Source organism: Orbicella faveolata, unplaced genomic scaffold (assembly GCF_042242905.1).
Source record: "Orbicella faveolata isolate gen_17 unplaced genomic scaffold, um_ofav_v1 contig_13, whole genome shotgun sequence".
Taxonomy (NCBI): domain Eukaryota; kingdom Metazoa; phylum Cnidaria; class Anthozoa; order Scleractinia; family Merulinidae; genus Orbicella; species Orbicella faveolata.
This window is the reverse complement of record NW_028301540.1, coordinates 8,782,501-8,806,883: the sequence shown is the minus strand read 5'-3', so window position 1 is coordinate 8,806,883 and position 24,383 is coordinate 8,782,501. Positions and strand designations below refer to the sequence as shown.

Sequence of the window (24,383 nt, the reverse complement as noted above, 5' to 3'; positions counted from 1 at the left end):
GTCTGCAGGTAGATAAAACATTTAGAAAGGGGGGAGGTGGTACTCCTTCATGTGGGCTATGTAGGTATGTGCGGCCCCAAAGGGTATGGTTTTTCAGCCGTTTTGGTCATAAATAGGGTATCGATTTGGCCATTTTGGTCTTATATAGGGTATGGTTTTTGCACTCTAGTCTTGAGTTGGTATGTTGTTTAGAAGAAGCCACTTTTTCATCATTTCAATTACCTCACTTGAAGCGCGGCACAGATAAATATAACATCATTGTTTGTTTTATTGCTGTACATACAAAGCTTAATTTGTATGTCGTTAACAACCAGATCCAAGTAATTTTGTCTTGTGGCGCAAAAGCCCTGTCGAGTTACATGTTTTTAAAGCAAACCTGGTTTGCCTGTTCTTTTCCGGCTATTTTTTTCGTCCATCTCCTTGTATTCCCTCCCCCATCCTAACATGTGCCCGCCCTCTTCGGTCCTGACTATGACGTATTCAAGTCGTCCTGGGATGACAAAGCCGCCATCTTGAAGTCTTCTCAGGGTGACAAAGCCTCTATCTTGAATTCTTCTCAGGGTGGCAAAGCCGCCATCTTAAATTCGTCTTGGGGTGACAAAGCTACCATCTTGAATATTCAATTCGTCTCAAGGTGAAAAAGCCGCCATCTTGAATATTACGCGCACCCTAGAGTAACGATTCTCTTCTCCTCCAATCCGTTAATATAAACGGCATCAAAAGCAATATATATTTATTCTATGGTTCAATATTTGAAAGTTCTCCATACTCTATCCTGTTATCAGCACAGGCATTCGAGCTTGCTTAGAAAAAGATTTCATTTCCGAGTTTTGCCTTTGTTTCATACCGAGTTGCGAGCAAAGCCATAAATATGGAAATGTGATCTGCCTGCTCTTACACCTTAATGGATGGAGATGAATAGTTTTCCTAAGGATCTGTTGCAGAATGGCGATCGGGAAATGGCCAATTGGTCTGATAGGCGCACATGTGTCCTGCAGATAAATAAAGTACATAATCAACCACTTCCATTGTTTTTAAATGAAGATGATTTGGTCAGTGGGCCTAGTTCCTCCTCCTTCTCCTCCTCCCTTCCACCATGCCAATTGAACAGGTCAGTCTGTAATATTTTCGTCTTCGAAAATAGCTCTAGTCCTACAAATTTCATCATAATCGTTACTTACGAATGAATTAGTGAGGTTCTGCAAACCAAAACAGCACAGTATCGAGAACCTCGGCTAACAAAAAGTTTTGATGTCTGTTATACCTCTTGGTACATCTTTTAGATATGCTCTGCAAAACAACGGGTTGCAATGACAAATTCGATCCTGTGTACTTATGAGTCTTTGCAGAATTTTGTCGTATTTCGATTTGGAAATGGTCAAACGCTGTCATTAAATATCATTATCCGATGGTGTTTTCAAAATGAATTTTAAAATAATAGCTTTTGACATTTTTTGTGGAGGGCGGCAGGGAACAGTGTTATAAAGTGTGAAAACATTAATACCAAGTTTGTAGACATCAAAAGGAAAGGATGCACGAATCTCAGTAACCTTTTAAAACCCAATGGCTATATGATAGTATAATATCTCAACGCTGTATATCTTTAGTTAATTGGCTTTTTAGAGAAATGTCAAATGCTGTGAAGAAGCATTGACAATGTTAGCTGCCATTGCTGTAGTATTCGTTCCTCCTCACACAGTGCAAACCCTACATTGTATCACGTGACATTACAATAAATGAATTCTATCCAACATGGCGTCTGGTCATTGACGATCTTACAATTGCAACTGGTGAAAAAGGTTTCTATTGTATTCGATACAACTTCCAGGGTTTTCCGAGACAAATTTAGCACCGTTCTAACTCATAACATAACTGTGAGGATGGTTAGATCTGTAGATTTTTGTGATAATTGTTTTTTTTCTCGATATTCTCCGAGGTTTTTGGTTTTAGTATCCGTCTTACGTGCACTGTTTTCACAAAATAAGACAAAGAAATGTCTGTTGGGCGCTAAGTGGGGTTTAAAACAAATGTTTACTTGTACTAATGGATCATGCGTGCCAAAAAAAACAATCATGACAGCGTGGGAGCTTAGCACGAGAGTGATGTAGAACAGTTGCTCAAGAAACCGTAGTATCTTCATGATTATTTTGATAATAATAATTTTTCTCGACTGTAGCTAAGATTCTCTGAAAAAAAAAAACAAAACAAAACAAAACAAGTCTTAGAAGAAGAGAATTTTAAGATTTGATTTGTTGGATAAGTAACCAGTGAGACCAATTCCTATTCAGATTAGATCTGTTAATACAAATATGCATTGACTAATTATTATCATTTTGAAAGTGTTTTAAAATTAGTGTTTGCATTATATTTCAAACCGTTATCCAGAGATAGATTGATCAAAAGCACACTGAGCAAATAAATCTAGCAATTTCGAAATTTAAGGACGATGCCACGGGTTATTACTATCCACTGGATTTTACAAAGGGAATTGAAAATAATAATGCCCGTCTGCAGTCACTGGATTGAGAAATCTCAGTAGCTTTATAAAGTTCCAACTGTCTTGATATTATGATATCTCACTGCTGTTGTCTTCGGATAATTGGCTTTTAGAGGAAATGTCAATTTCCAAGTATTGATATTGACAAGAACAGTTGCTGGTGAAAAGGGTTTCCATTACAAATGTCTTCAACTTCAACGTTTTTAAACTCTCCCTAAACTTATATCATAACCGTGACCATGGTTGGATATCTGATCTTAATTCTATAATTTTTTGCGATATTATAGTTTTCGTTTTTCCTTAAGTTTAGAAAATATACCAATAAGCGACAGATTTATCCAAATGAGCGTATTTCTACAGCTTTCAGGTGTGGCTGACTTGATTGACAATCCTATAATTGGCAAAGTTAATAATTTTTGATAAATGCAACATTTGCCTGTGTACACAAAAAGCTCTTAACCTATGAAAAAACCACGTTGAGTTACTGAGACACCGAAACCAAAAAACGTTTTCCACGAAACATTTTTACCAAACTTAATGATGGACGAATTAAAAACCAGACCAATTAGGAAATGTCAAAATGTGCAAGGCAATATCGAGGCCGTTAAGATCTTCAGTTTGACGTTTTTGTTGAATATATTTTGAAAATAAACGTTAGGAGCATCCGGAATTAAGAGCAATTGTAATTGTTTGTTAAGTGATCATGCTTGCAAGAAAAGTGATGACAGCGTGGGAGCTTGGTAACCAACATGACAAGTGCTAACAGAAACTTAGTGTCTTCATCATATGGCAATTTTGGAAACGACAATTTTGAGATTTTGTTTGTTTCTGCATTAATTTCATATTCCTTGTTTTGATTCTATCTGTCTGTAGAAATCTAAATTGACTAATCATTTTAAAAGTGCTTTTTGAAAGTAGTATTTACTTTCTATTTTTGCCTTGGGGGCTTTTAATAAAGGTAAACGTGCGTAGATAAGGTCACTTTTAGCACAGTATACACCCTATGCACAAGTTCGTTTAACTTCAATTTTCTCAATTTGTTTAATTGTAGCTTCTTACGCTAATTTCTTACGGAACAAGTAGAGTTTCTGAAGTTAATGACCGTGAATAACTGTCTTTGATAGACCCTTCGTTTGGTACTAAGGTGGTAGATATTAATTAACAAAATCAAATATTTTATTTACATCTTGAGGATATTGACAACTAAACATTAATTTTCATTGAACCCAAACCGGTCAGTAATAAATTAACCACAATAGAAGCTTTCAGTAAACAACTCAGAATCTTCTCAAGGCTTTGTAAACATGTTTCAGCTGCTTTAAGCTGCCAAACGGAAAGATTCACACGTTATGAAGGGGATTTATATATAGGGAGAGAAAGCAGAGTGGTTCAACGTTGCTTCTGCCGTCGATTGAAGACTCTAAAGAAGGCTTCCCAGGATTGTTGCAGTTTGAGCATCATTATCTCAGGCAAGTGGGTTAATAAGTTTGTTTTTTCTCTTTTGTTTTTGTTAGCTGCGATGTTTCATGTGAACCTAAAATCTTAACAACACAACAGTTAAACCACTAAAAGTTACTAACATTTTTGCCCGTTTTTTTGTTTCTTCTTATATTGCAGAAATTAATAAAACATTTGTCTTAGAAGTTAGATTCAAATTGCAAAAAATGATAAGTAGTAAACAATTTTGTTATTTTGAAAAAGAAGAACGAAAATTTCCAACTTTCATTTGTTGAGAGCAAAAATAAAATAATCGATTCACATGTAGAACGTAAAAATAAAATGTTCAAGTTTGTTATTTTATTAAATGAGCTTAAGTAATAAAATGTTTTACAAACGGTATGGTATTTTAAAAGGTATCATATGAATATAGGACGTAATTTTGGCGCCAAGAATCAGTTTTCACAAGAGAACCAGAATTGCCAGAAACACTCACTGTTTAACAACCGATTGGATAATGCGTCAGTGCTTGCCAAATAGTGAAAACATTTTACCGAACCTCACAGAGTTTCGGTATTCGGCGATACACGATTCAGAAAAAGGAAATAAAAGTTAAATAGAAGCATTTTCTGGCGAGTTCATTTGTATCGGCCTTTTTGTTTTTGAAGTGTTGGCAATCCGATCTTTCAAGCAGATTAGGGATTTCTCGGCATTTTTAGGCAAGTATACTGAAAACGTTCTAAAGTCAGTGGTAATGGTATTGGCTATCGATGTGCAGTTATGAATAGAGATAGTCTGCCGAGTGGTTTAGGGCGATGGTTTTTGATACTCTCCACCCTGCTACTAAATTGATTTTTTCTCTGTGGGCACGAGTTAATACTTGAATTGATAAAGCACATATAAATTTTTTTTTTTTCACTCCATTCTACCTTATGAATACGTTAGCGTTTTATTTGACTCGTTACCAGAATACGTAGCTGTTCTCGTGGTCATTGCTGAAGTAATTGCCTGTCAGGAACATCGATCTGGCCGAAATGGTATAACGGCTGATATGACACGTTTCACGAGTAGAGTCTCGATCTGAAACACTTTAAAAGTAGGAAGCATTTTTTTGATCAATTATTTCTTTGTTTTGTATTTTTTCTTTTGTATTATACAGGACTGAGCTTTCCGTGCAGCATGTCGCCTGCTACTTCAATTGTTCGCTGTGCAGTTCTGTTCTTCGCTGTGTGTCTCTGTGATTCCTTCAGCAAAGCAGACGCATCAGAGCTGAAAAGAGACCCGGAAATCGCTGGAATCGAAGATACGGGAGTTGAGAGGGGTGAAAAGGAAAACTTTGAAGACGTTAACGAGCTCGATGAGGTGAAAACGAACCAATACGAAATGGAACGAGACGGTACGTAGGCCCATGATAATAAACGTGTTCTGTCCCGAAAGCAGAGATAACGTTTAACGGTTGTCAGCAAATCCCAAAAGTAGAAACCCTCCAAAAATAACGCGACCCTACGAAAATAGGGTTAAAAATTATTTAACGTTTTTTTAGCTCTCAACAGAGACAAAAATTGTATCAAAGTGATCTCGTGTTTTTTAAAAACCAAATAGGTAATAGTTTACTTTGTTTGAATGTGTTCTATTTTCAATACTATTAATTCTCGTAAGTTTTCTGCATATACAAATTTTTGCAAAATCTATTAGCTACAGGGTGTCCACACCCGCAGTTAAAAACCCCCTGAATTTTCTTTTTTTTTTCGTAATTGGCAACAGGGACAACGGGAATGGAGGCCGGAGAGCGCCGCTGGTACAAACCCAAATGCGGAGGAAAGCCATACAACCCCACTTTCTACTTGTGCTGCAGTGGTTATCTAGCACGAAAAACAGGATTGAGGCCTGCATGCTGTGGAAGGTACGCCTACGATGCCACTTTCTACTTGTGCTGCAGTGGTAACCGAGTACGCAGGACAGGATTGAGGCCAGCCTGTTGTGGATGGTACGCCTACGATGCCACTTTCTACTTGTGCTGCAGTGGTAACCGAGTACGCAGGACAGGATTGAGGCCAGCCTGTTGTGGATGGTACGCCTACGATGCCACTTTCTACTTGTGCTGCAGTGGTAACCGAGTACGCAGGACAGGATTAAGGCCAGCCTGTTGTGGAAGGTACGCCTACGATACCATTTTCTACTTGTGCTGCAGTGGTAACCGAGTACGCAAGACAGGATTGAGGCCAGCCTGTTGTGGTAGGTACTCCTACGATACCACTTTCTACCTGTGCTGCAGTGGTAACCGAGTACGCAAGACAGGATTGAGGCCAGCCTGTTGTGGAAGGTACTCGTACGATACCACTTTCTACTTGTGCTGCAATGGCAAACTGAAGCGTAAGAGCGGTTTCAAACCTCACTGTTGAGGTACCTGTGGTGCTAAGATATTTTTCTGTGTATGTGTTGTTAGATTTGGGAAAGGAAAAGGAAACTGGCTCAGTAATATAGAGTAATTAGATAAGAAACGGAACAGTGATATATAGAATATCATAGATCAACGTCAGGATAGCTGTCATTATCAAACGTAATGTCCCTGTTAGATCTATAGCGGATTGGGGAAATAACTATTCTCGTATGCGACACTCATTGTTAAGTTAGTATTAAAATTCATGATATAAACCATTTGTTTTGGTCCGTACATGGTTGTCTCTCATTTTCACCCAGTCATTGATAACCCAGATCGGAGTTAATGTATGACCAGTTCCCAGATATTTTTCATCTGAAATCAATTATGGTTAACAGATTTTACACTAACAACAATGATAGCAAAAATAATAAGCCATTCAACAAGAGTTCCTGGATCCAAAGTCACGACTATCCTTAGATTTCCAACCTGACTTTGACTTAGTGCCAATTGCTATGGGGTAGATCTTTTGTTGCGAGGAAAAAAAAAAAACTTTCACACCGAATGCAAATATGGCGGAGCACTCGGTCGGCGACCGGGACTAGCCGCATGAAGGCGAGGCTAGTCAGGCTTTGATGTTTTGTTTTGTCAATGCTTCCCCAGAAAGGTTTTGCTTCGTCGTCTATCTGGTCTGTTTTATTTCGCTGTGCCTACGAGTTGCTGTGTTTCTGAATGCCACGAGAAGGGATGGAAATCTTCCACCGTTCGCCTCTTAAGATTAGGGAAAATAGTGGAGACGAAAGAAAGGAGTCTACGTTCGCCGCGGAACTAAAGTTTGTTCGCTACATTTCAGGTTAGAAGATCTTAGAGAAAATCGCTTAAATGACGGGCTTATGTGGTATCTGGTGGTGTTCCAACACGATCTAAATGGCCAGTATCTTCCCCAAGGTAAAGAAAAGCTCCTCTTGAAAGACCCTCCGTCTCAAACGAGGAAGTTGTTTACATCCGCGTCCACTCGCACGGAATCGCACGAAACAAATACTACGGTGTAATAACTAAGCGAATGAACTTCAACTACCCCCGTCGTTGTAACCACTGACAGCATTGAACCAAATGACAAAGACTTGGAGTTAAATGCGATCGCTTACGCGTTTTCTAAGATCTTTCAGACTGAAATGTAACGAACAAACTTTAATAGTTCCTTCGGCGATCATGAACTCCTTTCCTTCGTCTGTTTTTCCCTTAGAGGCGAACTAGGAAACGAAAACAAACCACTTTCTCTGCTGTGGAAGATTTCACTCCCTTCTGGTGGCATTCAGGAACACAAAAACTTATAGGGAGGGTGAAGCAAAATGGACCAGATCGACGACGAAGCAAGACCTTTCTGGGGAAATATTGTCAAAACAAAACATCAAAGTCTGACTAGCCTCGCTTTCATGAGACTCTTCCCGGGCGCCGACCGAGCGGTCCGCCATATTTGCATTCGGTGTATAAGGAGCTCAAAGCAGCGACCGAAGGCTCCAGGATCTAATATCATGCATGGTCTCTTGACCACGTCATTTACAGTAACTCTTCTATCGTTGGCAAAGGGAATTATCGTATTTCTAAGGTTTAATCTGGAATGTTAGTACACTAAGACGACCTCTAATGCGAAAAATAACTCGTATCCACTCCTCTGATAATACAGCATTATTCTGCCAAAAAAAGCTTTTTGAAAACTTAAGGTGAGAAGAACGGGCAGTTAAGGACGTTCGCTCTAATTGCTGCTGCGCATCCTCACTGCGATGGCAAATTCACACGCCACGTCATGCGTGAGGGCGCGAGCTAAGTAATAAAATGAAAAATGATAGGGCAAATGGCCACTGCTATGGCTTTTCCTGGATTTAACGACCTTGGACGTTCGGTGACCCCTTTTTTTTTCTTTTGGTGGATCATTTTCTCTACCGAGTTTCTACGTTTAACAAAAAAATGAATAAAATCTATCAACTACAAGTTTGAATTTTTTGCAAAATGCACCATCGAATTCCGTTCTTTTTGGCTCTTCGATAATCTATGCGACGGTTTCAAATGCCTCTAGAAGGGTTAAGTTTTGCGAAAACGTTACGCAACAGACCCACTCCTACAAATTACGACTAAGATCGTTTGCCTCGGTTGACTCACCTTGGATATTTTTAACTTTAAACTGCTGCAGACCATGCTGAACTACGTGCGACAATTTTTTAAAACCAAGGTAGTTTTCCACACGCTTTATCTCTGAAACGAAGTAGGTGACCCCCATTTTTTTTTTTAACTCATCATCTGACTGCAGTACAAATTTGAAAAATCTATCTACTGGAAAATTTTCGCTCGAACGTCCTTAAGACAGATTCCGCTCAAAGTGCAAAAATTATTTATTAAAAATCTACTCACAACTTTTAATAAAACATCTCACTTTAATTAATTTCTCTAAGTGACCCCGCGACTAAATTCTCAAGTAATCTCGAAAAAGTTGTTGTCAAACCTCGTAAGAATGCTAAATACATGTGTTATTGTGTTTTCATGATCAACTAACGCGAAACGTATGTTTTAATTGAAATATGGATAACTTCGAGTGCAATTTTCTCTCGCGGGTTTAGCTTGAAAGCTTAAGAGCAGCTTCGCCTAAATATCAACTAGACTTGGAAATAGCGAAAAAATCGAATTTCTTCAAACTCGCCCAGAATGAAGCCCTACGGGCACTAGTTACAAAAATATCGTTTTAAGTTCGATAAATCAAAAATTATTTTTTTCCGCAATTTTTTCGTTTCGATGCCCCAAATCGGCCAAAATCCATCGAAAATGAGCGGCATATTCAGAGGCTCGTAAACTCAAAAGTAAAAATCTTCATTACAAACTGATTGCACGTCGTATTTGTACTTCCTTTTTTGTCTATTTAGAGCTAAATAGATCGTGATTTGATTAGAACTTAAATATTTGACGAATTTTCTAAATTAACGACCCAAGACAGCTTTACAAGAGGTCTACATTTAGCCTATTTTCAAATGCTAAAAAGGCGTTCTGGTACACGGCTTTCCCCAAAACGACTAGTTTGGTGTGAAAGAGCATTCTTTCTTCTTCAAATTAGTGAAATAAAATTTTTGGGTAAATAAAATGGCGAGCGCTGAGATAGCGAACTAAATGCAGCACTTCTTCCTGAAAACGTGACCTTTGACCCGAGCGTAACGAAACCGATTACTGCAAGAAAACCCGGAAGAAAAGCAAACGCTTCGTTATTTTGAAACAATTTCTCGTGATATCTCTCCGAAACCATGATTGCAAGAAACTATTTCCAGATATGAAATCTTACAGGGTCAAAAAAGGAGCTAAAGGGCGCATCTTGACACAATAACTTTGTTTGCTGGGAATTGAAGTCAATGACCGTTAACGAATTCCAGTGAAATTTGCAAACTTGAAGTATGTTAGCCGATACTTACCTGAATATTTATATTAATAGAAGAGTCGTCTTCTTGGATTAACCTTCAAAAGAAGCAGGATCCAGATTTGAAAACCTCTAAAAGAAGAAATGTTTAATGTTCCGTGACCTGCCCGCTGCTATAAATTAGCTTAAATTCCATGCACATGCCGACCGCATGTTTGTCGTAAAACCAACTGAACTCCACTGACAGTTTCCATGGGCAACCCCAAAATAAACAATCCCCAAAAATGTAAAGTGAAATTGGCTGTCTTCATGAACAGTTAGAAGCTCGGGTCAAGTTCCATTACCTTTTAAAAGTGCTTGATTCTACTTTGTTCACTCAGTAGTTACTGTCACGTTCGAATACTGCGTAGTATCGGTCACGCCAAAACACTGCAGACCGTGCAGACTGAGTAAGTTTCCCATACAAAGTCTTGTACGCGTTTGTCTATTGAATCAAAAGTCAATTCTGCGCTTGTGCAGCCTGTGGATAAATGACAGACTTTCAGATATATTCAACACTATTTTGTAACTAGACCCAAAAAGGGAGTCACAATGAAAAGCCCAAACAAGTGTCTGCAGTAACACAGCGGTCAAACGTCTGCGCATGTGCGAGCAATGGAGCAACCAAAAGGTGGCCAAAATATTTTCATGACACTGTTCTTTTCATGGGTCATCGGTATCCTATAAATGACATTTTCCTCGTTATTTATATATTTGTTTATGTTTTAGCCGGTACAACGAGAAATGACTGAGCTAACAGAATGAGCTAACAGAATGACTTGAGAGTTAAAAATTGTTCTACCTTCTGCTTGTTGCAGGTCTTTCTTTTCCGTGGTATGAATTTTCCGTGCTCCTTGAATTTTTTGTCCGCCTCGACTTTGCATTTAGTGCACCAGTTTTTTCCAGGTTTGTAGTTTAGAAAAGCTTTTCCCACCTGGTCAAAGACCAGGTACAGTCGGTTTGGGATCGGTATTTTGGCCAGCTATGCCCCCATGACGATGGACATGAACATCGTTTGCCGTTTCGATTCATCTCGTTCCTGTGCTTCAGACAAATCAAGGATCCGGATGGAATCCCTCAGTCCTTGCCAAAATTTTTCCAGCTCGTCTGAGCGAAGCCGAATCACTGCAATTGTCTTTTTCTTCTCCCATTTTTCCTTCTTTTACACATCGTTTGTCGTCCGTTTCCGGCGTCACGCATCGTGTGATTAATAAAAACAAATAAAAATATACTACGCCGTCGGCTCGTAGCATGACACGGGTTTTAAGACTTATAAACTTTTTTGGTAAAGCTCAAAACAAAATGGTAAATCAACAGAATACCGGTAACTTAATAAACTTTGTGTCTGAAAAGTCTTAAGTTTTCCTTTTACCTGCTTTCTTTTCCTTTTACAGATTTCTATGAACTTTTCAATTTTTTTTCGTAAATTTTGCGTGACACCGGTTGTTTCCCATGTTTTCCTTTAAATTTTTGCGCGGGAAATTGGCGCGCGGCTGCCAAAAAATGTACCAATTTGCGCATGCCCGACGTTTGAACGCGGTGTTGTCTGCAGTCTGCACGGTCTGCACTGTTTTGGCGTGACCGATTCGCGGCATTCGAACGTGAGAGTAGTGGACAAAGTCGACGCAAACAAATAAATTCAAGTACTTTTTAAAGGTAATGGAACTTGACCCGAGCTTCTAACTGTTCATGAAGACAGCCAATTTCACTTTACATTTTTGGGGATTGTTTATTTTGGGGTTGCCCATGGAAACTGTCAGTGGAGTTCAGTTGGTTTTACGACAAACATGCGGTCGGCATGTGCATGGAATTTAAGCTAATTTATAGCAGCGGGCAGGTCACGGAACATTAAACATTTCTTCTTTTAGAGGTTTTCAAATCTGGATCCTGCTTCTTTTGAAGGTTAATCCAAGAAGACGACTCTTCTATTAATATAAATATTCAGGTAAGTATCGGCTAACATACTTCAAGTTTGCAAATTTCACTGGAATTCGTTAACGGTCATTGACTTCAATTCCCAGCAAACAAAGTTATTGTGTCAAGATGCGCCCTTTAGCTCCTTTTTTGACCCTGTAAGATTTCATATCTGGAAATAGTTTCTTGCAATCATGGTTTCGGAGAGATATCACGAGAAATTGTTTCAAAATAACGAAGCGTTTGCTTTTCTTCCGGGTTTTCTTGCAGTAATCGGTTTCGTTACGCTCGGGTCAAAGGTCACGTTTTCAGGAAGAAGTGCTGCATTTAGTTCGCTATCTCAGCGCTCGCCATTTTATTTACCCAAAAATTTTATTTCACTAATTTGAAGAAGAAAGAATGCTCTTTCACACCAAACTAGTCGTTTTGGGGAAAGCCGTGTACCAGAACGCCTTTTTAGCATTTGAAAATAGGCTAAATGTAGACCTCTTGTAAAGCTGTCTTGGGTCGTTAATTTAGAAAATTCGTCAAATATTTAAGTTCTAATCAAATCACGATCTATTTAGCTCTAAATAGACAAAAAAGGAAGTACAAATACGACGTGCAATCAGTTTGTAATGAAGATTTTTACTTTTGAGTTTACGAGCCTCTGAATATGCCGCTCATTTTCGATGGATTTTGGCCGATTTGGGGCATCGAAACGAAAAAATTGCGGAGAAAAATAATTTTTGATTTATCGAACTTAAAACGATATTTTTGTAACTAGTGCCCGTAGGGCTTCATTCTGGACGAGTTTGAAGAAATTCGATTTTTTCGCTATTTCCAAGTCTAGTTGATATTTAGGCGAAGCTGCTCTTAAATCTCGATAAGTTCTTTTTAACTTTATTCAAAACATTACCATGCTATGAGGTTTTTTTTGGTAACTTTATTTTTGGCACTATTGCTTGAATGTTCTGCGGAAATCATCTTAATATCTTAATGACTATTTCATCTCCATCCTTCTTGATTTTTCCATTTTGTTCCTGATTAGTGCTTTAACAGCTTTATATTACTTCATCATACACTGCCGTCTAAATTCCTTTCAGTGTTGTCACTTTATTAGGAACTTTGAACTCTTTGAAGAACTCTGCAGAACACCAGTTTTAACATATAGTACCAGCTTTCCTATGAATGATATACGACAACCTTGGTCACAAGGGTTAAAAATAATCATTCTATTCGTATTTTGCTCCTCTCACCCCTGTGCAATGTTGGCGAAATACTTTCGTCTAACAAAATAGTGCGGATTGAATTGTTTTTTGAAACTTGGATTTGTGTACACGCGCTCATTGGTTCATTGAAACATTTTGAGGTTTTAAAGTCTCATAGCGGTCAGTTGCCTCTCTTTTCAATTCTTGAGAATTTATTTATTCAGTAATATTTCTAACCCTTCATCGAAACATTACAGAAACAAAAAATGTTGCTATTGAACGGAAGACCTCTGGCCACTGGCTAATAGTATACAAATGGCTAATAGCATACGAGTATAGCTCAGTCCATCAGACTGCAGCGTTTGTATTAGGATAATAGTAGAATTCTACTAACTGTTGTTATGACATGCATGGGTGAGATACAAGTGCCTGATGGGCAGCATGGCTTCAGTTGTACAAGTTCAGTCTGTTTTTCTAGTGCATAAACGGGAGAAGTGTAACACGAGAGACCCGTTTTACCACATATGCAAACTCCGAGAAGTTAGTTAAAATTACGACGCCGAACAGAGTATTTGTTACAATTCTGGAGGTGGTCGAAAATGTGTTAATGGGGCTATAAGAAAGATTAGAGTTTTCGACTGTAATTAAAACCCAGTATGAGCTGTTTTATATTTACATAACTCAAGAGCTATGACTGAACATAGTCTATTAATGTAATCTTTCTGTTTTTAAATCATAATGAGATTTTTCTGCGCACGAAAAACTTCACCAATCCTCCGTAGGAAAAAAGATGGCGACTTGCACACTTACCCATAGTTCTTAGCGCACGAAAACCGTAACAACGTTCATAAAAACGTACAAAAACGTTATAAAATCTTCAAACCTAGGCTACTTAATGAACTTAGTACAGGGAACAAATATTGTAAAAATTTGGCTTTCTTTGTGCCTTGAAGGCTCTGTTATGTTCGCAAGGCATTGTGGTAACATGTACAGCGGCCATCTTTTTTCCTACGGTGGATTCCTGCTCCTTTCGAAAAATTCGAAACCTATTTATTCTACTGAACATTACAATAGTGATAACGACCATCTACTTGTTACCCAGCAAGCAGTGGGTTTCTACAACGCAGAACGAGAGAGAAACCACTGCGAGCAACCGTTCGTTCCTATGAGTTAATCACCGTCCAGCGTCATGGACGAACAAATTAACTTTGAACTGGTAAAACTAGTGTAAAAGCTGGCTTAGGCTCGCACACATGCGCTCACCAACATAACTGCTGCGTTTAAGCGAGCCCACCGTGTAGCAATCAAAGTCCATCTTCACTGCGAACGGTTACGGTCTGGGTTACGATGTTGAAAGAAGTTTCATAATTCCTCGAGATTGCTGTACGTCGCTGCAGGAAGTTCGATCTTCCTCAAATGCTTTGAGTACGCTTCTGTTTTTACTACTTTTGATGACGTCCAGTCGCTTGAAACAGCTTTAATTTTACAAACCCGCCTTCGATCGCATTATCGTATTATTGTTTGGAATAGTATTGAGTTCAACGAGCTCAGCAATACTTCCGCGAAGGTCTGGAGCGTTCTTTTGTCTTCGGTTTTGGCGAAAAATTTGCATTCTTTTGACAAGCGTAGTACAAACACCCGCTGGCGAACAGATCGAACTGACTTCGCATGCATCACGTGGGGCATGACGAACTCGCGCATGCTCGATGGAAAAGCAGACGGTTGCTCGCAGTCAATCAATCAATCAATCAATCAATCAATCAATTTATCAAAGTCATTGCGTGGGATTGAGGTTGCCCTCAGTATCCGAACCAGAGGCTCATGCATAAAACGCATGACTAAAATAAAAGAGATCAAATTTACTAAGTAATAACAAAGTAAGCAGTAGTTTCTCTCTTATTCGGCGTGGGAGAAACCAACTGCTCGTAGGGTATCTTTTTCTTTTTCTTTTTTACTTTGCTCGATATACAGGCGGTCATCCATTTAATCCAGTCATGAAATGTAGAAACCTTACCAAGCCACAAATGCATAAACTTGTTAGCCTGCCTTACAATTAGTTCATCACCGAGATTTTGGACGAGTGGGTTCTATACTAGGAATTGAGACTCGAAGTGACTCTGTAAGGCATTGGTTTAGTTACTGTATGATTGGTCTACGACAGTGATAAAGTTTTTGCAAGGAAATAACTAGCCTGGGAAAGGGTGGGGAGGTTTAGTGCCTGGTCTAGGACAGGGTTGCAAAATCAAGCTGATCACGGTCTAGTATAGGGTAAGGGTTTCAGTCTCTTAGCGGACAACCCCTAACCAGAGACTTACGTGATTAATGACTAACTTTAGAACGAGCGTTTATTTCATATTTTGCGTTCGCCGTTTTTAAAAATTATCTTACGTTCCACGTAGAAATGTTAGATTTTTTTTTTAACGAGGATACACAGAGTGACAGTAGAAATATATATATTTTTTACATTAAAAGCGTTCCATGGAAAGAATCGACTTGAATTTGCATACGGTTACAAACAGTGTACATGTTTTCACTGCCTTACAAACATTACGATTAAACATTTTATTGCTAAAAAATGAGTGCTTTTGATGTGTATATAATTTCCGTTGCTTTCTTTGCAAGAAAAAAATGTCCCTTGTAAAAGTGAACCACGGAATTGTAAGTTAAATTACTCCTTTGTTAGAGGAAAAGAATATAACTAATTTAAGGTGGCTCCCTATAATTTTACGATCGCGCTCGCTGAGCACGAAAGTTCAAGTAATCTGCGCGCGCTCGAAGGAAAACGTCAATGTTTTTCGATATTTTATGACTTCAACACGAGAACAAAAAGCAAAACTGACAGTGAATTTGCTCGCGTTTCCTTCGCTGAATTTCCGTAAAATTTGGCTTACCGGTAGTAAATAATCTTCTTTAGTCGGAGTTCGTTTTTCAGGGAAATCTATACGCGCAGTTTATTCGCAGCGTTAAAAGTCGTAAATTTGCAAAAATCGAAAAAAAAAATGTCCTTTACAAACCCTACTTTTCTCGTATCTAAAATTCGTATCCCGGAGGATGCGATGGGCTTTAAAAATTTTTGAAGTTTTCACCAAAGGAATTCAAGATAATCACAGATAAAACCATAAAAAAAAAAGATTTGTTTGGCCATTTATAATTCAAGACTAAATCCCAAAATTTTAACAGAGACGATAGTAAAACACTATTTAATCATTGCTTATTACATGTAATAGGTTTGAGAGGACTGGGCGTAAAAACTAACGCAAAAACAGCATTCAAAACATAACAGGTGCGCGCGCAACGTCATAAATGATTACCCTGTGGAGCCACTTTAAAGCTTGAAGGCCATAAAATGACATCAATTCAGCTGGTGGGAATTTGATGAAGAAAAGGACTTTTGTCCTGTTTACTGTTTTGTTGGCCACGCACTTTATATTGATGGATCGTTTAGTAAGGAAACGTCCACTCACTGTTTCAGCAATGATGTGATTTGTAATTCACCAATCAGGGATCTTAAAGTTTCAACTTGACGGAAGTCAGATTAACTCGGAGCAAGTGAACAGCAACGGATCTAGGAGGAGCGCACGGTTGCGATAAATCCAACGAGTTATGTACATTCAGAAAGAAACAATATCAACGGAGCTTTATTTATTCGCTTTATTTTAATGTTAACCACAAAACATTTAGTAGAAATGTTTCACAATTTAAAAAAATCCCACTGTCTGATAAGCATTTACTTTTACTTTTTCGTTTTTTTTTTAATTAAGAGGATACAACAATTCAGACTAAATATGGGGCACAGATAAATATAACATCATTGTTTTATTGCTGTACATACAAAGCTTAATTTGTATGTCGTTAACAACCAGATCCAAGTAGTTTTGTCTTATGGCGCAAAAACCCTGTCAAGTTACATGTTTTTAAACCAAACCTGGTTTGCCTGTTCTTTTCCGGCTATTTTTTTCGTCCATCTCCTTGTCTTCCCTCCCCCATCCTAACATGTGCCCGCCCTCTTCGGTCCTGACTATGACGTATTTAATTCGTCCTGGGATGACAAAGCCGCCATCTTGAAGTCTTCTCTGGGTGACAAAGCCCCCATCTTGAATTCGTCTCAGGGTGACAAAGCCGCCATCTTAAATTCGTCTTGGGGTGAAAAAGCCACCATCTTGAATATTCAATTCGTCTCAAGGTGAAAAAGCCACCATCTTGAATATTACGCGCACCCTAGAGTAACGATTCTCTTCTCCTCCAATCCGTTAATATAAACGGCATCAAAAGCAATATATATTTATTCTATGGTTCAATATTTGAAAGTTCTCCATACTCTATCCTGTTATCAGCACAGGCATTCGAGCTTGCTTAGAAAAAGATTTCATGTCCGAGTTTTGCCTTTGTTTCATACCGAGTTGCGAGCAAAGCCATAAATATGGAAATGTGATCTGCCTGCTCTTACACCTTAATGGATGGAAGTGAATAGTTTTCTTAAGGATCTGTTGCAGAATGGCGATCGGGAAATGGCCAATTGGTCTGATAGGCACACATGTGTCCTGCAGATAAATAAAGTACATAATCAACCACTTCCATTGTTTTTAAATAGATGACTCGGTCAGGGGGCCTAGTTCCTCCTCATTCTCCTCCCCCCCCCTTCCACCATGCCAATTGAACAGGTCAGTCTGTAACATTTTCGTCTTCGAAAATAGCTCTAGTCCTACAAAATTTCATCATAATCGTTACTTACGAATGAATTAGTGAGATTCTGCAAACCAAAACAGCACAGTATCGAGAACCTCGGCTAACAAAAAGTTTTGACGTCTGTTATACCTCTTGGTATATCTTTTAGATATGTTCTGCAAAACAACGGCTTGCAATGACAAATTCGATCCTGCGTACTTATGAGTCTTTGCAGAATTTTGTCGTATTTCAATTTGGAAATGGTCAAACGCTGTCATTAAATATCATTATCCGATGGTGTTTTCAAAATGAATTTTAAAATAATAGCTTTTGACATTTTTTGTGGAGGGCGGCAGGGAACAGTGTTATAAAGTGTGAAAACATTAATACCACGTTCGTAGACATCAAAAGGAAAGGATGCACGAATCTCAGTAACCTTTTAAAACCCAATGGCTATATGATAGTATAGTATCTAAACGCTGTATATGTTTAGTTAATTGGGTTTTTAGAGATATGTCAAATGCTGTGAAAAAGTATTGACAATGTTAGCTGCCATTGCTGTAGTATTCGTTCCTCCTCAGTGCGAACCCTTCATTGTATCACGTGACATTACAATAAATGAGTTCTATCCAACATGGCGTCTGGTCATTGAGAGATCTTACAATTGCAACTGGTGAAAAAGGTTTCTATTGTATTCGATACAACTTCCAGGGTTTTCCGAGACAAATTTAGCACCATTCTAACTCATAACATAACTTTGAGGATGGTTAGATCTGTAGATTTTTATGATAATTGTTTTTTTTTCTCAATATTCTCGAGGTTTTTGGTCTTACTATCCGTCTTACGTGCGCTGTTTTCACAAAATAAGACAAAGAAATGTCTGTTGGGCGCTAAGTGGGGTTTAAAACAAATGTTTACTAATGGATCATGCGTGCAAAAAAAAAACAATCATGACAGCGTGGGAGCTTAGCACGAGAGTGATGTAGAACAGTTGCTCAAGAAACCGTAGTATCTTCATGATTATTTTGATAATAATGATTTTTCTCGACTGTAGCTAAGATTCTCTGAAAAAAAAAAGAAAAACAAGTCTTAGAAGAAGAGAATTTTAAGATTTGATTTGTTGGATAAGTAACCAGTGAGACCAATTCCTATTCAGATTAGATCTGTTAATACAAATATGCATTGACTAATTATCATCATTTTTAAAGTGTTTTAAAATTAGTGTTTGCATTATATTTCAAACCGTTATCCAGAGATAGATTGATCAAAAGCACACTGAGTAGATAAATCTAGCAATTTCGAAATTTAAGGACGATGCCATGGGTTATTACTATCCACTGGATTTTACAAAGGGAATTGAAAATAATAATGCCCGTCTGCAGTCACTGGATTGAGAAATCTCAGTAGCTTTATAAAGTTCCAACTGTCTTGATATTATGATATCTCACTGCTGTTGTCTTCGGATAATTGGCTTTTAGAGGAAATGTCAATTTCCAAGTATTGATATTGACAAGAACAGTTGCTGGTGAAAAGGGTTTCCATTGCAAATGTCTTCAACTTCAACGTTTTTAAACTCTCCCTAAACTTATATCATAACCGTGACCGTGGTTGGATATCTGATCTTAATTCTGTAATTTTTTGCGATATTACAGTTTTCGTTTTTCCTTAAGTTTTAGAAAATATACCAATAAGCGAAAGATTTATCCAAATGAGCGTATTTCTACAGCTTTCAGGTGTGGCTGACTTGATTGACAATCCTATAATTGGCAAAGTTAATAATTTTTGATAAATGCAACATTTGCCTGTGTACACAAAAAGCTCTTAACCTATGAAAATACTACGTTGAGTTACTGAGACACCCAAACTTTTCAAAGCGCTTTCCACGAAACATTTTTACCAAACTTAATGATGGACGAAATAAAAACCAGACCAATTAGGAAATGTCAAAATGTGCAAGGCAATATCGAGGCCGTTAAGATCTTCAGTTTGACGTTTTTGTTGAATATATTTTGAAAATAAACGTTAGGAGCATACGGAATTAAGAGCAATTGCAATTGTTTGTTAAGTGATCATGCTTGCAAGAAAAGTGATGACAGCGTGGGAGCTTGGTAACCAACATGACATGTGCTAACAGAAACTTAGTGTCTTCATCATATGGCAATTTTGGAAACGACAATTTTGAGATTTTGTTTGTTTCTGCATTAATTTCATATTCCTTGTTTTGATTCTATCTGTCTGTAGAAATCTAAATTGACTAATCATTTTAAAAGTGCTTTTTGAGAGTAGTATTTACTTTCTATTTTTGCCTTGGGGGCTTTTAATAAAGGTAAACATGCGTAGATAAGGTCACTTTTAGCACAGCATACACCCTATGCACAAGTTCGTTTAACTTCAATTTTCTCAATTTGTTTAATTGTAGCTTCTTACGCTAATTTCTTACGGAACAAGTAGAGTTTCTGAAGTTAATGACCGTGAATAACTGTCTTTGATAGACCCTTCGTTTGGTACTAAGGTGGTAGATATTAATTAACAAAATCAAATATTTTATTTACATCTTGAGGATATTGACAACTAAACATTAATTTTCATTGAACCCAAACCGGTCAGTAATAAATTAACCACAATAGAAGCTTTCAGTAAACAACTCAGAATCTTCTCAAGGCTTTGTAAACATGTTTCAGCTGCTTTAAGCTGCCAAACGGAAAGATTCACACGTTATGAAGGGGATTTATATATAGGGAGAGAAAGCAGAGTGGTTCAACGTTGCTTCTGCCGTCGATTGAAGACTCTAAAGAAGGCTTCCCAGGATTGTTGCAGTTTGAGCATCATTATCTCAGGCAAGTGGGTTAATAAGTTTGTTTTTTCTCTTTTGTTTTTGTTAGCTGCGATGTTTCATGTGAACCTAAAATCTTAACAACACAACAGTTAAACCACTAAAAGTTACTATCATTTTCGCCCGTTTTTTGTTTCTTCTTATATTGCAGAAATTAATAAAACATTTGTCATAAAATTTAGATTCAAATTGCCAAAAATGATAAGTACTGAACAATTTTGTTATTTTGAAAAAGAAGAACGAAAATTTCCAACTTTCATTTGTTGAGAGCAAAAATAAAATAATCGATTCAAATGTAGAAAGTAAAAATAAAAATGTTCAAGTTTGTTATTTTATTAGAAGAGCTTAAGTTATAAAATGTTTTACAAACGGTATGGTTTTTGAAAAGGTATCAAATGAATATAGGGCGTAATTTTGGCGCCAAGAATCAGTTTTCACAAGAGAACCAGAATTGCCAGAAACACTCACTGTTTAACAACCGATTGGATAATGCGTCAGTGTTTGCCAAATGGTGAAAACATTTTACCGAACGTCACAGAGTTTCGCTATCCGGCGATACACGATTCAGAAAAAGGAAATAAAAGTTAAATAGAAGCATTTTCTGACGAGTTCGTTTGTATCGGCCTTTTTGTTTTTAAAGTGTTGGCAATCCGATCTTTCAAGCAGATTAGGGATTTCTCGGCATTTTTAGGCAAGTATACTGAAAACGTTCTAAAGTCAGTGGTAATGATATTGGCTATCGATGTGCAGTTATGAATGGAGATAGTCTGCCGAGTGGTTTAGGGCGATGGTTTTGATACTCTCCACCCTGCTACTAAATTGATTTTTTCTCTGTGGGCACGAGTTAATACTTGAATTAATAAAGTTCAGATAAAATAATTTTTTTTCACTCCATTCTACTTTATGAATACGTTAGCGTTTTATTTGACTCGTTACCAGAATACGTAGCTGTTCTCGTGATCATTGCTGAAGTAATTGCCTGTCAGGAACATCGATCTGGTCGAAATGGTATAACGGCTGATATGACACGTTTCACGAGTAGAGTCTCGATCTGAAACACTATAAAAGCAGGAAGCATTTTTTTAATCAATCATCTCTTTATTTTGTATTTTTTCTTTTGCATTTTACAGGACTGAGCTTTCCATGCAGCATGTCGCCTGCTACTTCAATTGTTCGCTGTGCAGTTCTGTTCTTCGCTGTGTGTCTCTGTGATTCCTTCAGCAAAGCAGACGCATCAGAGCTGAAAAGAGACCCGAAAATTGCTGGAATCGAAGATACGGGAGTTGAGAGGGGTGAAAAGGAAAACTTTGAAGACGTTAACGAGCTCGATGAGGTGAAAACGAACCAATACGAAATGGAACGAGACGGTACGCAGGCCCATGATAATAAACGTGTTCTGTCCCGAAAGCAGAGATAACGTTTAACGGTTGTCAGCAAATCCCAAAAGTAGAAAACCTCCAAAAATAACCCGACCCTACTAAAATAGGGTTAAAAATTATTTAACTTTTTTTTAGCTCTCAACAGCGACAAAAACTGTACCAAAGTGATCTCGTGTTTTTTAAAAACCAAATAGGCAATAGTTTACTTTGTTTGAATGTGTTCTATTTTCAATACTATTAATTCTCGTAAGTTTTCTTCATATACAAATTTTTGCAAAATCTATTAGCTACAGGAAAGCAAGGTGTCCACACCCGAAGTTAAAACCCCTCTGAAATTTTTTTTTTTTTTTTTCGTAATTGGCAACAGGGACAACGGGAATGGAGGCCGGAGAGCGCCGTTGGTACAAGCCCAAATGCGGAGGAAAGCCATACAACCCCACTTTCTACTTGTGCTGCAGTGGTTATCTAGCACGAAAAACAGGATTGAGGCCAGCATGCTGTGGAAGGTACGCCTACGATGCCACTTTCTACTTGTGCTGCAGTGGTAGCCGAGTACGCAAGACAGGATTGAGGCCAGCCTGTTGTGGAAGGTACTCGTACGATGCCACTTTCTACTTGTGCTGCAGTGGTAACCGAGTACGCAAGACAGGATTGAAGCCAGCCTGTTGTGGAAGGTACTCGTACGATACCACTTTCTACTTGTGCTGCAGTGGTAACCGAGTACGCAAGACAGGATTGAAGCCAGCCTGTTGTGGAAGGTACTCGTACGATACCACTTTCTACTTGTGCTGCAGTGGTAACCGAGTACGCAAGACAGGATTGAGGCCAGCCTGTTGTGGAAGGTACTCGTACGATACCACTTTCTACTTGTGCTGCAATGGCAAACTGAAGCGTAAGAGCGGTTTCAGACCTCACTGTTGAGGTACCTGTGGTGCTAAGATATTTTTCTGTGTATGTGTTGTTAGATTTGGGAAAGGAAAAGGAAACTGGCTCAGTAATATAGAGTAATTAGATAAGAAACGGAACAGTGATATATAGAATATCATAGATCAACGTCAGGATAGCTGTCATTATCAAACGTAATGTCCCTGTTAGATCTATAGCGGATTGGGGAAATAACTATTCTCGTATGTGACACTCACTGTTACGTTAGTATTAAAATTCATGATATAAACCATTCGTTTTGGTCCATACATGGTTGTCTCTCATTTTCACCCAGTAATTGATAACCCAGATCGGAGTTAATGTATGATCAGTTTTCAGATATTTCTCATCTGAAATCAATTATGGTTAACAGATTTTACACTAACAACAATAATAGCAAAAACAATAAGCCATTCAACAAGAGTTCCTGGATCCAAAGTCAAGACTATCCTTAGATTTCCGACCTGACTTTGACTTAGTGCCAATTGCTATGGGGTAGATCTTTTGTTGCGAGGAAAAAAAAAAAAGTTTCACACCGAATGCAAATATGGCGGAGCACTCGGTCGGCGACCGGGACTAGCCGCATGAAGGCGAGGCTAGTCAGGCTTTGATGTTTTGTTTTGTCAATGCTTCCCCAGAAAAGTTTTGCTTCGTCGTCTATCTGGTCTGTTTTATTTCGCTGTGTCTACGAGTTGCTGTGTTTCTGAATGCCACGAGAAGGGATGGAAATCTTCCACCGTTCGCCTCTTAAAATTAGGGAAAATAGTGGAGACGAAGGAAAGGAGTTTACGTTCGCCGCGGAACTAAAGTTTGTTCGCTACATTTCAGGTTAGAAGATCTTAGAAAAAATCGCTTAAATGACGGGCTTATGTGGTATCTGGTGGTGTTCCAACACGATCTAAATGGCCAGTATCTTCCCCAAGGTAAAGAAAAGCTCCTCTTGAAAGACCCTCTGTCTCAAAAGTGGAAGATTTCACTCCCTTCTGGTGGCATTCAGGAACACAAAAACTTATAGGGAGGGTGAGGCAAAATGGACCACATCGACGACGAAGCAAGACTTTTCTGGGGAAGTGTTGTCAAAACAAAACATCAAAGTCTGACTAGCCTCGCTTTCATAAGACTCTTCCCGGGCGCCGACCGAGCGGTCCGCCATATTTGCATTCGGTGTATAAGGAGCTCAAAGCAGCGACCGAAGGCTCCAGGATTTAAAATCATGCATGGTCTCTTGACCACGTCATTTACAGTAACTCTTCTATCGTTGGCAAAGACAATTATCGTATTTCAAAAGTTTAATCTGGAATGTTAGTACACTAAGACGACCTCTAATGCGAAAAATAACTCGTATCCACTCCTCTGATAATACAGCATTATTTTGGTAAAAAAAAGCTTTTTGAAAACTTAAGGTGAGAAGAACGGGCAATTAAGGACGTTCGCGCTAATTGCTGCTGCGCATCCTCACTGCGATGGCAAATTCACACGCCACGTCATGCATGAGGGCGCGAGCTAAGTAATAAAATGAAAAATGATGGGGCAGATGGCCAGTGCTATGGCTTTGCCTGGATTTAACGACCTTGGACGTTCGGTGACCCCTATTTTTCTTTTGGTGGATCATTTTCTCTACCGAGTTTCTACGTTTAGCAAAAAAATGAAGAAAATCTATCAACTACAAGTTTGAATTTTTTGCAAAATGCACCATCGAATTCCGTTCTTTTTGGCTCTTCGATAATC

The 24,383-nt window shown here is 38.4% G+C and overlaps 2 protein-coding genes across 2 annotated transcripts; both read left to right on the top strand.

Annotated features, from left to right (window-relative positions):
• The first annotated feature begins 3,824 nt into the window (after positions 1-3,824).
• LOC149114867 (uncharacterized) lies at positions 3,825-6,592 on the top strand. Its single transcript, XM_089284468.1, has 3 exons — positions 3,825-3,966; positions 5,094-5,330; positions 5,699-6,592. Exons 2-3 carry the CDS (start codon positions 5,114-5,116, stop codon positions 6,334-6,336), a joined length of 855 nt encoding a protein of 284 aa, XP_089140594.1. The 5' UTR covers positions 3,825-3,966; positions 5,094-5,113; the 3' UTR covers positions 6,337-6,592.
• Positions 6,593-20,213: 13,621 nt separating this feature from the next.
• On the top strand, positions 20,214-22,908 carry LOC149114866 (uncharacterized). Its single transcript, XM_089284466.1, has 3 exons — positions 20,214-20,356; positions 21,483-21,719; positions 22,099-22,908. The coding sequence occupies exons 2-3, from the start codon at positions 21,503-21,505 to the stop codon at positions 22,650-22,652; spliced, it is 771 nt and encodes a 256-aa protein (XP_089140592.1). The 5' UTR covers positions 20,214-20,356; positions 21,483-21,502; the 3' UTR covers positions 22,653-22,908.
• The last annotated feature ends 1,475 nt before the right edge of the window (positions 22,909-24,383 follow it).